Source organism: Eleutherodactylus coqui, chromosome 2, assembly GCF_035609145.1.
Source record: "Eleutherodactylus coqui strain aEleCoq1 chromosome 2, aEleCoq1.hap1, whole genome shotgun sequence".
Lineage (NCBI taxonomy): Eukaryota > Metazoa > Chordata > Amphibia > Anura > Eleutherodactylidae > Eleutherodactylus > Eleutherodactylus coqui.
The window spans coordinates 50,895,472-50,910,000 of record NC_089838.1 but is presented as its reverse complement, the minus strand read 5'-3'; the positions used below and the strand labels follow the sequence as shown (position 1 = coordinate 50,910,000).

The window sequence follows — 14,529 nt, the reverse complement described above, 5'->3', positions numbered from 1 at the left end:
TCTGGTTCCTTCGGTCTCTTCTGAAGAGATTGTACCCCTGCAAATTCACCGCCCAATCGCACTTATCATCAAGCCATGTTTCAGTAATTCCAACTATATCATAACTTTCATCAGTCATTCTTGCTTCAAGCTCGCCCACTTTACCGATCAGACTTCGTGCATTCGTGATCATACAATTTATTTCATTTTTTTTGTTTTTTAAATTTGTTTTGTTGCTATTCGTACTATTGGCTGATCTATCAGTTCTAACTGTACTAACCCCACCCCCTGCTCGTCCCCCATTCCCTTTGCTTGGACCCAGATCGCTAATTACACTGGCTACCCCACTATTTCTCATTTTACCCTCCCCCCCAGTCCCTAGTTTAAACAATCCTCCAGCCTTCTAGCCATCTTTTCCCCCAGCACAGCTGCACCCTCCCCATTTAGATGCAGCCCGTCCCTACGGTAGAGCCTGTAGCCGACCGCAAAGTCAGCCCAGTTCTCCAGGAACCCAAATCCCTCCTTCTTGCACCAACTCCGGAGCCACTTGTTTACCTCCCTAAGATCCTGCTGCCTTTCTAGTGTGGCTTTAGGTACAGGTAGTATTTCCGAGAAAACTACCCTGGAGGTCCGCGCCCTGAGCTTGGACCCTAAGTCCCTGAAATCATTTTTGAGGGCCCTCCATTGACCTCTAATTTGTTCATTGGTGCCAACGTGCACCATGACCGCTGGATCCTCACCAGCCCCTCCCAGTAATCTGTCAATCCGATCCGCGATGTGTCGAACTCGAGCGCCAGGAGGACAACACACCGTTCGACGATCCCGGTCTTTATGGCAGATTGCCCTCTCTGTCCCCCTAATAATTGAGTCCCCCACCACTAGAACCTGTCTAGCCTGCCCTGCGCTCCCCGTCCCCGTTTCACTGGAGCAGTCATCCCCCTGGCGTTCAGAGGGCGTGTCGTGCTGCAGCGGTGCTGGCTCTGTAATGGCATCCCCCTCATCTGCCAATCGTGCAAACTTGTTGGGTTGTGCCAGTTCAGGACTAGCCTCCCTGGTTCTCTTCCCTCTATCCCTCCTTCTTTCTGTCACCCAGCTGACTGCCTGCTCCCCCTGCACTTCCGTACTACCATCCGCCCCCGCCTCTACCCCAGCGAGTGCCTGCTCAGTGAGCACCAAACTCCTTTCCATGATGTCAATGGCTCTCAGTGTTGCCAGTTGCCCATTTAGATCCAGAATTTGGGCTTCTAAATTTGCAACGTGCACGCATCTTGCGCAACAGTATGCACCCTCGATCGGCTGATCAAGGACCGCATACATTGTACAAGTAGCACACTGGATGACATTGCCAGGCATGGAGCTCATCCTAATGGGGATCTACAATTTACTTGTGGAAGTAGTGAAGATAGACTTGCTCACACCTCGCTGACCCGCTGCCGCAACCGCTGACCCGCTGCCGCGACCGCTGACCCGCTGCCGCGACCGCTGACCCGCTGCCGCGACCGCTGACCCGCTGCCGCGACCGCTGACCCGCTGCCGCGACCGCTGACCCGCTGCCGCGACCGCTGACCCGCTGCCGCGACCGCTGACCCGCTGCCGCGACCGCTGACCCGCTGCCGCGACCGCTGACCCGCTGCCGCGACCGCTGACCCGCTGCCGCGACCGCTGACCCGCTGCCGCGACCGCTGCCGCAACCCCTCACCCGCTGCCGCAACCCCTCTCCCGCTGCTGCAACCCCTCACCCGCTGCCTCTCTCACGCAACCTCTTACCCGCTGACACTTATGCGCAAGCAGTCAAAATTTTTTTTTTTTTTTTCCCCCCCCCTCACAAACACTTAGACCCCCAGACACACACACACACAGAAGACACAACTAACCAGATACACAGAAGACACACAACTCACAAACACACACAGAGGTAGATACTCAGCTCCTCCGCTCCTCCTGGTGACGTCACCCGCTGTCCCGGCGGCCGCTCACTCTGCCCTCCTGTCTCAGCTGCTCCGCTGAACTCCTGGTGACCGCTTGGCGCCGGCTGCTGCGCTCCGGTCCCACTGGTCACTCCTGCCCCCGCACCTGCTTCGGCTTCGGCTGCCGCTGCCCCCGCACCTGCTTCGGCTGCCGCTGCCCCCGCACCTGCTTCGGCTGCTGAGCTGCTCCGCTGTCCCCTTCAGCTCCCCGCTCGCTCGTGCCTCCGTGCCTCCGTCTCGTGCCGCTACTCCTGGCGTCTGATCAAATTATCTACTAAGAACCTTGCATTATTTAATGTGGTTAGATTATGGGTCAGAGGAGGATGTCAGGAATCATTATGACCAACAGCCGAATACAACACTGGTGCTCCCACTAATGTGTCCAAGCGCATAACTTGCCATTCCTTAGCACAGATGGGCTATAACAACAGACAACCAGTTCTAGCGCCATTGTGTCTAAGAGAAACAAAAAGGTGAGACTCCAGCGGGCGAAAGAGTGCAAGCAGCATGAATCGATGACCCCTTCCTGTCAGCTGGTCAGAACATGTCAGCACCGCCATCTAATCTGCAGCAACTACAAGAAGCTTCCTGTCCAAAGGGGCCGATATTCCTGCAGAACAATTTCATCACCCAGTGGGATCTATGCAATGATAAATTACTGCAGTTCTGAAGGCCAGAGGAGAGTCCAATGCACTACTATATGGGGGGGCGCTAATAAAGTGTCCATTCAGGGTGGGGATGCTTTGTAAAGCAAAAATCCCCAAAACCTTTCTGAATACCAGTGCAGCTCTTGGGCCCTTAGTTCCCTCCAACCTGTAGTGGAGACCCTCGTAATGTGAGCTTTGTGCAAGCTCCAGTCCATTCTCTCGTATACACAACATGACATGGTGCCCACTTACTGCCCCAACACAGATCATTCTACGCCCCGGAGCACCCCATTCCACAGTCACACAATGTAATTGGAGCTGGCAAGTTTTTTGGACCTTGTGATCTAAAGCCCCATTTACACAGGATGATTATCACTCTAAATTCGCTCAAACAATGTCTTTTGAGTGATAATCGTTGCGTGTAAATGCTACCATCGTTTGTTTTTTGGCCAATCAAATGATTTTATGTTGAGTTTAAAATCCATTGTGTGGCCGGGACCATCATGTGATAGCAGGGACCACACACACACTGTGCTTATCCCTGGGAGCACTGATAACATTGTATTCAGCTGCAGTCCTGCTGCAGAACAAAGAGGCTATATGCAGATAACAGACTAACTGCTGTTATCTGCATACAGCGAAGGAAGACTCATTTACATGCAAATGAAGCTAATAAGCTACTAATGGGCCCATTAGACGCTTATGCAAAATAATTGCTCAAACTGTAAATCCTCCTATAGGTCCATTTACACAGGACGAATGTTGGGCAAACAATGCCCGACACTTGTCCCTGTGTTTCCTTGCTCCCGTGCTCCTGCGCGGGAGCTAGCAGAGCTGGCTGGTTCACTTAGCGGCCAGCAGGGGGTTGGGGCAGTGCAGGAGATTTCTCTCCTCCCGCTCCCCCGCCCCTCTCCATTGAGATAACACAGCGGCCGTTCACTACTGAAAGGTTGCTGTTTAAACTTAACAATGAGCTGATCTCTGGTCTTTTATGGAGCATGAGTAATGAGCTTAATTGCTGATCTTTCAGTTTAAACAGAAGCCGTTCAGTAGTGAACGGCCGCTGTGTTATCTCAATGGAGGGGGGAGCGAGAGGAGAGAAATCTCCTGCACTGACCCCCCCCCCCCCCCCCTGCTGGCTGTTTTTTGAGCAAGCCAGCTCTGCCAGCTCCAGTGCAGGAGCACAGGAGGGAGAAAACACAGGGACAAGGGTCGGGCATCGTTTGCCCGACATTCGTCCTGTGTAAATGGACCTTATCTTTTCAACGATCATCTTTGCGTGTAAAGGCCCATTTGCACTCGACGATTATCACTAAAAATTCGCTAATCGGCGATCGTTTTAGCGATAATCGGTGCGTGTAAATGGGTGCGGGGCACCCGCATTTTGGGCACTTTTGGCTGATCCTTAAAATCAAATTCACTTGATTTTAAGGATCACTTTTATCAGTAGTTCTCCATGGGGAGTGCTGATAGCATTGTTTTTCCTGTGGAGAACAAAGGATCTGAGCCCAGATAATAGCCTGGGTTCAGTGAAGGCTTCATTTACCTACATAATTGGTATTTAAGTAGCTGAGTAGCTACTTGAATACCAGTTATTTTTCATGCACAATAATCGCTCAAAGCTGTTGCTCAAACTGTCCTTTGAGCGATCTTTGAATGATTATCTGCTCGTGTAAATGGGGCTTTAGATAACAGCTTAATTTGATCAGTGACCGGCTGCAATTTCTCATACAACTAGTAGGTGGTGCTGTTATCCACATCTGCAGAAAACAGTAGCCCTGCACTTTTACACGTTGGACACCAGGTGGCGCAAATGCCTCAAATTTTTCTGCATTGAACTGCGGTATTCTGTACTACTCCTATAATCTCACTCTGCAGCATATATGGAATAATCCCCTCCCCCGCACTGTACATTATAAGAAGGTATGAGCATATAAAAGCATGAGGCTCCAGGCTGACTATAATATTATGTGACACCTCTGCTGCTGCAGAACCTCATTGAAGAGTAAGGAGAGACTTCTGTCCACTATTGAAAGACACAAAATGTCCTTTCCATAAAGAGGTTTTGCAGCTGCTGTATTATGTATGATGCGGAAGAGCGTCAGGTGAACTGTGATGTTCTGCAGCAGCTGGGACACTATAATCCACAGTGCAGCTGCTGAAGAACTTCTTTATAAAGAGTCAATCAGTAGCAATCACTTAGCCGTTGACACAGGAACAGCAATAGACTTACTGCAGGAAGAGATAAGCGGCGCTTATGTAGCTGGTACCACAGCGTATCAGAGGTTTTTGTTGGGTTGCAGAAGTCCCCACGCCCCGCTCTGAGGTCTGAGGCTGCATGGTCCTGGGCGAGGGGGAGATTCGCTCTGGGTGGAATGTTTCGTAACACAAAATCGTACAAAATGCTGTGAATACAACACCAGAATTGCAGTAAAGACTGACAGAACAGTCGAGAGAAAATGGGGGCAGTAACTATATAAGAATGTAAATCTATATGGTATATGCCATTCAGAGGCTTTGGAAACCTTGGTGATAACCCCTTTGACTCCTCTAAGGACTCTGGTGGCCCCTGTGGAGGTTTACTAAAACTAGAGAGGTCCTTTAATTTGTGAAGCCTTCCCTTCCTGTGTATATCGCTGCCTCTTGTTGGGTTATTTATTACCCTGAATAAACCAAGGCCTGAAGAGGATGACGCAGGTGATTGGTGGCCGTGCGGCAGTAACATCACTCCCCTACGGACTGATATATCAGGACATTTATTATTATGCTGCCATTTAGTGCTCCCTCCGGTTCCATTTGTCTCGGTTTCATATTGCGTTCTCAATCTTCCTCCTTCATTGGGGACCGTCTGAAATTCATCTCATATAAACTGTAATTTATGCTGCTCACTGGGGCAGGGGATGATTTGCTGCAGAGCATGCAAGCCACTTTTGTACACAGGTAGCACTGATGAGCTGCCACCGTGCACAGGTAGCGCAGCGCTGATGAGCTGCCACCGTGCACAGGTAGCGCAGCGCTGATGAGCTGCCACCGTGCACAGGTAGCGCAGCACTGATGAGCTGCCACCGTGCAGAGATAGCGCAGAACTGATGAGCTGCCACCGTGCACAGGTAGCGCAGCGCTGATGAGCTGCCACCGTGCACAGGTAGCGCAGCACTGATGAGCTGCCACCGTGCAGATATAGCGTAGAACTGATGAGTTGCCACCATGCACAGGTAGCGCAGCACTGATGAGCCTCCTAATTCCTGCATCTTTCCTGAGCGATCTTTTTGTTACATATCTGGGGTAGGGTCTAAAACAATCCTGTGCAGGAAGAAAAGGGAGGCAGTCTACTGTACAGCAGAGAGAGCTTCTTATCCAGGAAAGAGTAGCAGTTTACCTGTGCAGCAGCGAGAGCTTACTGTACAAGAAGGATAGTTAGTCTACAATACAGCGGAGAGGACATCCTGTGTAGGAAGGAGGGGCAGTCTACCTTATAGTAGAGAGAGCTTTATGTGCAGCAAGGAGATGCAGTCTGCTTCACAGCAGAGAGCTTCATAGGAAGGAGAGGCAGTCAGCTGTACAGCAGACAAAGCTTCTTATCCAGGAAAGAGTAGCAGTCGACCTCTGCAGCAAAGAGAATATGTGCTGGAAGGAGAGGCAGTCTCAGAGCTGACAGCCGACAGAGCTTCAGTTTGGTGTCTTTGGCGTAAACAGCACCAGCACTACTCCTCCCATCCTCTATAACCATTATAACTAAGCCAAATAATAGTGGTCCCATTTATCTCAAAGGCTTCCCTCTGTGACTCCTTTTCTACCTGCTTTATGTTCCTTTCTGCCCCATATGTGCCCTTTTTTTGTCCCCTCTGTGTTCCCCTTTGTTCCGTCTTCTGTGCCCTATTTTCTGATCCATCTGTGGCCCTCTTTTCTGCTCCCCTCTGAGACCATTTTTCTGACCCCTTTATTCCTTTTCTGTCTTCTTTTTTTGCCATTTTTCTTCTCCCCTTTGTGTTCCTTTTTTGCCCCCATTGTGCGCTTTTTTGTCCCATGCCCCCTTTATTGCTTTTTCTGCTCCATTCCTGCTCCCCACTGTGATTCCTTTTCTACCCTCTCTGCTACTTTTCTATCCCCTTGGTGCTCCCTTTTTTTGCTCCCGACTGAGCCCTCTTTTCTACAATCTTGTGTCCCCTTTAATGTCCTATGCCCCTTTTTATGCCCTCTTTGTTTTCCCTTTTCGGCCTCCCTCTGTAGCCCCTTTTCTGTTGTCTGAGCTTCCTTTTCTATTCCGTGTCCCTTTTCCACACCCTCTATGTCCCTGTTCTGCCTCTTCTGGGCTATGTTTCTGACTTTTCTGCACCCCATATATGCTTCCTTCTGTAATCCCTTTTCTGCCCCTCTGTGCCTTTTTTCTGCCCCTATGTGCTTTTTTCTGCCCCCAGTGTGCCCCTTTACTGTCTCCCTGTTTCTATTTTCTTCTCCCCTCTGTGCTCCTTTCTTTCTCCCTTTGTGCCCCCTCTGTGTCCCCTTTTCTGTCTCCCATCTGTGTTCTTTCCTGTGTTCATCTCCTTGATTGACACAATTACCCCTTCCATAACAAGTCAACACTTGCAGCCAAAATACACAAATCATAATTCTTATTGGTTTATAAAGACCAACAGGGGGCTCAATGGTCGACTCCATCATCCGTTTCTTGCAGTGTATGAAGATGCTATTATACTGGGGAGCAAGCAGAGGGGGCCGTAGTCCCCAGAATAAGTATGCCAAATCGGCGATAACGTGACAATTACGGGGTGCTGTGACCAATATCCAGGTGTTACAAAACAGTAAGGAAGTCTCTCGCTTCAATTGTCCTAATTCCAAGCCTCATAAAAGGAGAGGGGCTTGTCAAAAAGTTGTCTGGGTGGTCCTAGTTCCAGCACAATGGAAAGAAATGGGCAGATGATGAGAAGGGCTCCTATATACGTTTATCCTCGGTCCCAGCCCAGTATCTGCCCCACCGTTCCTCTTATCACATTGGTTGTCAGTGGTGAGGATGTTAGTAGTAGTTGTGCGTTAACTTGCAATTCTTCCAACTGACCACTAGGTGGCAGACTACAGCTGACTAGGATGGCTCACAGCTTCAGTCATCTTCTCCGGGTCGCTGGGCCGAGGAGCTTATGAACGGTATTTCGTGGGTTGGGGTCTTCAGGACGCCATGCTCCAGGTCAATGCAAGTCTGAAGAGATAAATAGTGTGTATCAGTGTCGCCCCCTAGTGGGCTGCATGGCTAATAGCACAGAGTGAACTTACCTTGAGTGATATCAGTGTCTCCAGTCCCATACAGAACTCAAAAGAGTCGTCATCTGGGGGGAATAAAAAAACGTAACAATATATTACAATGTATACTAGAGTGTAGAGATGTGATGACATGGAGGCTGAGGCCGCACTACTGAGACATCCCGATGAGATCAAGTCCCCTTCTGTCAGATCACCATCTACATCAAAATTTATATCTCGTCTGCATTGAATAGCTATATGTGTGGACACTGATGTGGACGGTCATGTCATTCTTTCACATGTATGACTCTTACCCACGATCGTGACTTTGCAGGTCAGCGTCGCTCCACCCAGTTCAATGTCCACTGTCATCTTCTCCTCTGGACCGTTTGTGGCCTGCAACCTGGATTTTAAAGGGGAAGTCCACTTTTATCCTTTGACATATCACATGACAATTTCAGAGGAATTTCTGAGCCTTCCCCTCCCTCATCAGTGCCCAAACTTATAAAATGTCCAAACTCCTTTGCGATCTCGAAAACAGAGGAATCCTGATAAAGCAGGAAGGGAAGACAGCCTACTGCACAGTAGAGAGGGCTTCCTGGAGAGGCAATCTACTGTGCAGGAAGATGTACTTTACCACACAGCAGAGCGAGCTTCCTGTGCAGCAAGGAGAGGCAGTCTACTGTACAGAAAAGAGAACTTCTTGGGCAGGAAGGAGAGGTAGTATACTAGACATCAGAGATCTTCCTGTGCAGCAAGGAGAGGCAGTCTATTGCACAGCAGAGAGGGCTATCTGGGTGGGAAGGAGAGGTAGTCTACAGTACATCATAGAAAGCTTCTTGAGCAGCAAAAAATGTGGCAGTCTACTAGACAACAGAGTGAGCTTTATGTGCAGGAAAAAAGGCAGTCTACAGCAGACAAAGCTTCCTGTGAAGCAAGGAGAAGCAGTCTACTGTACCGCAGAGTAAGCTTCTTGTGCTGGAAGCAAACACAGTCTACTGTACAGCGGAGAAAGCTTCTTGTGCAGCAAGGCAAGGCAGACTACTGTACAGCAGAGGACGCTTATTGTGCAGCAAGGAGTGGTAGTCTACTGTACAGCACAGAGAGCTTCTTGTGCAGGAAGGAGAGGCAGTCTACTGTACAGCAGAGCAAGTTTCCTGTGGAGCAAGAAGAGGCAGTCTACTGTATGGCAGAGTGAGTTCTTGTGCAGGAAGCAGAGACAGTCTACTGTAAAGCATAGAGCGCATTTTATGCAGGAAGAAGTAGTCTAATAGACAGGAGAGAGCTTCCAGTGCCGTAAAGAGAGGCAGCTCTCTGTACAGCAGTGAGAACTTCCTGTGCAGGAAGGAGAGGCAGTCTACTGTATGGCAGAGAGCATATTTTATGCAGAAATAAGTAGTCTATTAGACAGAAGAAAGATCTTCCTGTGTGAGGTACACTCATGGTGGTCATTGAGATAGGTAACTATAGTCTGCAAATTAAGGAGCAATCACATCCTCTAGAGCTTTCTACAGAGCAGTCACATCCTTATCATCTATCTGCTGAGCAGTCACACTGTCTATACAGCAGTTGCATTATAAATAAAGCCGTCAAATCCCTTGCATCTTTCTGCAGAGTGGTCACATCGTCTATAGAGTACTCACTTCCTCTACAGAGCAATCCGATCATCTACTCAGCAGTCAAATCCTCTACATCTTTCTACAGAACAGTCACTTTCTTATGACCAGCAGGTAGAGCACTTCCTTTCAGTTTCATGGTGTATTTGTAGGCTATACTGAGGTAGGATTCTTACTGTACGCCGTGCTGTGTGCAAACATGTCAGTTTCTGTATGTGCGCTCTTACCCCAGTCTTTTCACGCAGGCTGTAGAGATGAGGTTTTCTTGTCGTTCGGTGGACAACTTGACACAAATATCCCAGGTACCAGCCTATAATCCAGCAGCATGCAGTGAGGGGAATGGAATAACATCAAAGCAGTAGATAAGAAATGGACTGATTTATTATGAAGCATTTATACATTGAGCCAACTGGCTGATATACCTCTGCTATTGATATACTGTAAATAAATAGCACCAGCTACAGGATGGAAGTGGCAACTGCATTCGTCAAGGTATAAAAGATGATTGGTTCTGAGTGTGTGTGATAATCCTTATCAAATTAAATATTTCAGTTATCATAATAGATGTCAGTAGAACAGATAAAATATCAACACAAAGGATCTCACTTTACAGTCTGCTGTGAAATGTCACATTACAATCTCTGTTGTAGCTCACCTTACAGGGGACAAGCAGGGCCTGTCCTCTCCAGCTCTCTGCCACCATCTGCTCAGGTTGCTTGCTAGTCAGTAGCTGATTTGAAACTGGACTTGGGTCTTCATTGTGCAACTTGGCTGGTTTTGTCTCGACATCAGAAGATTGGGCCCCTTGACCGCACTGGTGGGGAAGCTGTGCCAATCCACTGGTTTCCTTAATTGGACTGCCTCCCATGAGACGCCTCTGAATCACACTGTGAGGTTGCTAAATCCATAATACAGAGCTTATTATTAGGACAATGGTGTAAAAACTACATCCTCCTTGTCTCTTATCCATTACCTTTACCCACTGATCCACTTCTGGATGTATTAACTCCTTAAAATTATTTTCTTCCGTCAGTAAATAGCACTCTTTCTTATCTTAGTACATCTGTAGCTGTTTTACAACCCCCACCTTCCCAAACCACTGGTCATGGTTCTTTAATGCTACGTACATCTACCTAAACCCTAAGTCTCCTTTACCACTGATCCACCTATTCATACTTTAATACTGAGAATGTCGCTTTACAAATAAACCATCCCCATGTACCACCAAATCTGAGTAATTGTCACTTTCAGCTACTGGTCATTGCTTTCCCTCTTCATAATTGTGTTGACTGTAATATAACCACTTCTTGATATTTTTCATTTAGCTTGTTGCATGCTACTTTACCACAGAATCAACCCTTGATACTTAATATACAGACTGTGTTGCAACCCTTTACTACTGGTCCTAATCTTGGTACTAAAAATCACACCTGGACCCTACCCCTTTACAATGATACTTAATATCTGAACTGAACTTCTTCCTTTACCACTGATCTATCTTTTGATACTTCCTTTCTAATCTGTACATGTCCATTAGTCTCAGATCTAAATATTGATAGTCATAAAGTGTATTGCATCTCTATTCTATCTCTTAATTGTTCAATAATCTTTTACCACTGATCCCTCTTCATAGTTCACATCTGAATGGTACTTTGACCCTTTACCACTAATCCATCTGTAAACAGTTTACGTCTTAACTATACGACCACCTTTTACCATTGATTCCTCTTGATAGCAAACATCTGAAGCTCACAGTGACACCTAACCACTGATCCACCTCTAGTTAAATAGTGAATTGTGCTGTGTCCCTTTACTACCAATCGTTCCAAAGAGTTAAACATGTATGGTAATGTAACCCATCTGCTCATGCCTAACATCTCTACTGCATCATGTCCCATTACCACTGATCCATCCCCTTGTTGCTGCACATGTGAACGGTAACGTGACCCTTTTACCAGATTGAACCACCACTTCATGCTTAACCTCTTTACTGTATCATGTCCAATTACCACTGATCCTTGTTCTTGATATTCTACATTTGCCTTCCACCATGTTACTTTACCACAGATTCAACCCTTGATACTTAATATCCAGACTGTGCTGCAACCAACTAATCCATCTTTTGAAACGTAATTTCTAATCTGTATTCTGTCCTTTACTCAATGCAACAAATGTTGATACTTATAAAGAGCATTGAAATCCTTTACCTCTGATCCGTTTTTCGTTTATCTCTTACCTGTACAACGTTTTTTTTACCAATGATCCATCTTGATAGTTCACATCTGAATGATACTGTGACCCTTTACAACTGATTCATCTGTAAACAGTTTATATCTTAACTATCCTACCACCTTTTACCATTGCTTCTTCTTGATAGCAAATAACTGAGTCTTACACGACACTTAACCACTAATCTAGTTAAATAGTGAAATATACTGTCTGTGACCCTTTACTGCCAAATCGATACAGAGAGTTAAATATGAACGGTAATGTGACCCATCTCTTCATGCCTAACATCTCTACTGCATCATGTCCCGTTATCACTGATCCATCCCCTTGTTGCTGCACTGTAAGCCTCCGCCTCACTGATCTGCCACCAACCCTTTCTGAATATTTGTGGTTTCTGTACACAACTGCTCATTGCACTTCCTCTTAATATCAGAATCCGCAGTGTTACCGCCTCCTGTGCCCATTACTGCGCACTTGTCCGGCTGTGGTCTCGCTTCATCAACCCCCCCTCCCAGCCACCTCTCCACTTACCAGGTCCTTGGAGGTGCCAAGTCTCCGCAGCTGGTCCAGGGGCAGCAGATCTGCAGAATCCTTGTGCACAAACTGGTGGGCTTGTTTGAGGCGTCTTTGCTGGTGCAGTATGGCAGAACCACGGAAGTCTTGCTCTTTTCTGGGGGTACCTCTTACATTGGCATCTTCGCCAAGACCCAAACGCGGCTTCTGGAAGCTCATGGTGCAAAAGCAGACCCGGGGAGCAGAGAGCACCCACCTGCAACTTAATGTGCCCCTGACTTCCTTCCCTGTGATCTTCCTGTGGTTGTCACAAGCTCCTGTCTTACTGTCTTTGTTCTTCCCCTCCTTCTGTGATGATCTGTCTCTCCCTCTCTGGTATTCTGGGGATTCCTCTATGGAGCCCACCTCCTCCCACTCTGCAGAGATTCCCTGCTCCGCACCCTCCCCTCTCTTCTTCCTCTCATCCCCTGGTCCCTCTACCAGCCTTCTCTTATGAAGCCATCACGTCTGAGCCAGGCACAGGAGCAGCAGGATGGACGCATTCAGAGAGAGCAGAGTCCTGCAGCGCCAATCCTATAAAGTGGAGCTCCGCACTAGTGCATAAACAAACGGCAAATTGCTTAAAGGGGAATTCTACCTGGGAGCCACTATGCATCATAAAAACTAAAAAAAAAAAACACTTGAAAACAATTCCATGATGGAGCTACTTTGCTCAATTGCGTAAAGGTGTTGTCCAGTTGTAAACCATTGACGGCCTATCTTCTGAGGAGGTCATCAATAGCAGATTGGAGCAGATCCATTGCCAGGGACCCCTGCCAATCAGCTGTTCTCTTAACCAATGCGCTTTGTGCAAACGGCTCCGTTCACACTGCAGTGGCCTGTAGATGGGGCCCACGCAGTGAAAGCTGCAGGAATGGTGTAAGTTTACAGCTAGTATTCACACACTACAGAGACTATGATAGACGCTTACGGACCAGGGCTATAATTATGCTGGGACTGACATGATGAGAGTTCTATGAGGTTCACACGAAAAGGAGTTCACATTGGAATGAATAGAAATTTGGGACGCAATACCAAGCCTGGCCACTGCAGTAGGAATGGAGCTGTCTGCTTCCTGCTGAAATCAGCTCAGTGCACAAGTTCACTGGGACAGCGAACAGATGATCAGCATGGGGTCCTAGATGACAGACCTCTCCTGAGCTACTAATGATGACTTGACCTGAGGATAGACCATCAATAGTTTAAAACTGGACAAGCTCATTAAATACAAAGCAAATCAATTATTATCACGCCATGCAAGGGGTTAACAGCGGGAATTGGCATATGGCACAGGGTCACCCTCTATGCAAGTTTATGTCCTTTTGCCTTAAGTACCAGCCATGCAGAATGAAAACTTACATCCTGTATCATTAAGGGGTTAAAAAATTCTACTTGGCACTCTCCGGTTGTAAACTGTTGATGGTCTGTCCTCAGGTTAAGCTAGTTTCACATGGGTAAGGGCGATATTGGGCTGTGATTCACGCCCCCATATCTCACTTTCCACCATGTGAAAGCCCCGTGCATGCGAGGCATTTTCATGTATAAGCATCCTCACATTACAACGGGGATTCCCCCAGACGCTGCTCAAGGGATTCCCCCAGCTGCTGCTGAAGGGATTTCTACACCACGGCTGTAAGGATCGCGGAGTTCTCCCATTGCTTTCAATGGGCTATATCGCAAAAAGATAGAACATAACGCAATTTTTTTTCTCGCAATATCGAATAAGTGAAAACATCACAAATATAAAGGAAAATCATTGGTTCCGTAATTCTCTGTATTCACTCACTCTCGCGTTGCATGAAAATTGCTCGATTTTCTCTCCCATGTGAAACCGGCCTAAGGCTGGGTTCACACAGGGCGGAATCCCACCGAAAATCTTGCGGTTTTGCCACAGTGAAAAACCACAAGATTCCCGCCGGGAAAGTGCAGCTTCAAAACCCACGGCACTTAGCCACAGCTTTCGGAGCGGCTTGGCCGCATGCTTTTCCGTTGCGTCCAGCACTCCCATAGAGAGGAGCGTGGGCGCGACAGAAAAAAAAAGACATGTTGCGGCCGGGGAATGTGCGCCCCAGCGCCAGCTAATGCCGGGTTTGCTCGATGAATTGGCCGTCCTGAGTGGACGAGATTTTTGACAAATCTCGTCCACATGGCTGGCTAATCCGGGGATTAGTGGCCGCAGGTGGTTTTGCCGCAGCGAAATTCTGCACGGAATTTCTGTGGGAAATCCGCCCTGTGTAAATCCAGCCTAAGTCATCAATAGATTAGTGAAGATCCATCACCAAGGAACCCCCGCCAACCAGCTGT

General features: G+C 47.7%; 1 protein-coding gene across 1 annotated transcript; it reads right to left on the bottom strand.

Annotated features, from left to right (window-relative positions):
* Positions 1-7,199: 7,199 nt before the first annotated feature.
* NRIP2 (nuclear receptor interacting protein 2) lies at positions 7,200-12,571 on the bottom strand. The gene is made up of 6 exons (XM_066589785.1): positions 12,205-12,571; positions 10,100-10,342; positions 9,672-9,754; positions 8,143-8,231; positions 7,862-7,914; positions 7,200-7,787 (listed from the first exon to the last, which is right to left on the bottom strand). The coding sequence occupies exons 1-6, from the start codon at positions 12,403-12,405 to the stop codon at positions 7,692-7,694; spliced, it is 765 nt and encodes a 254-aa protein (XP_066445882.1). The 5' UTR covers positions 12,406-12,571; the 3' UTR covers positions 7,200-7,691.
* Positions 12,572-14,529: the final 1,958 nt, after the last annotated feature.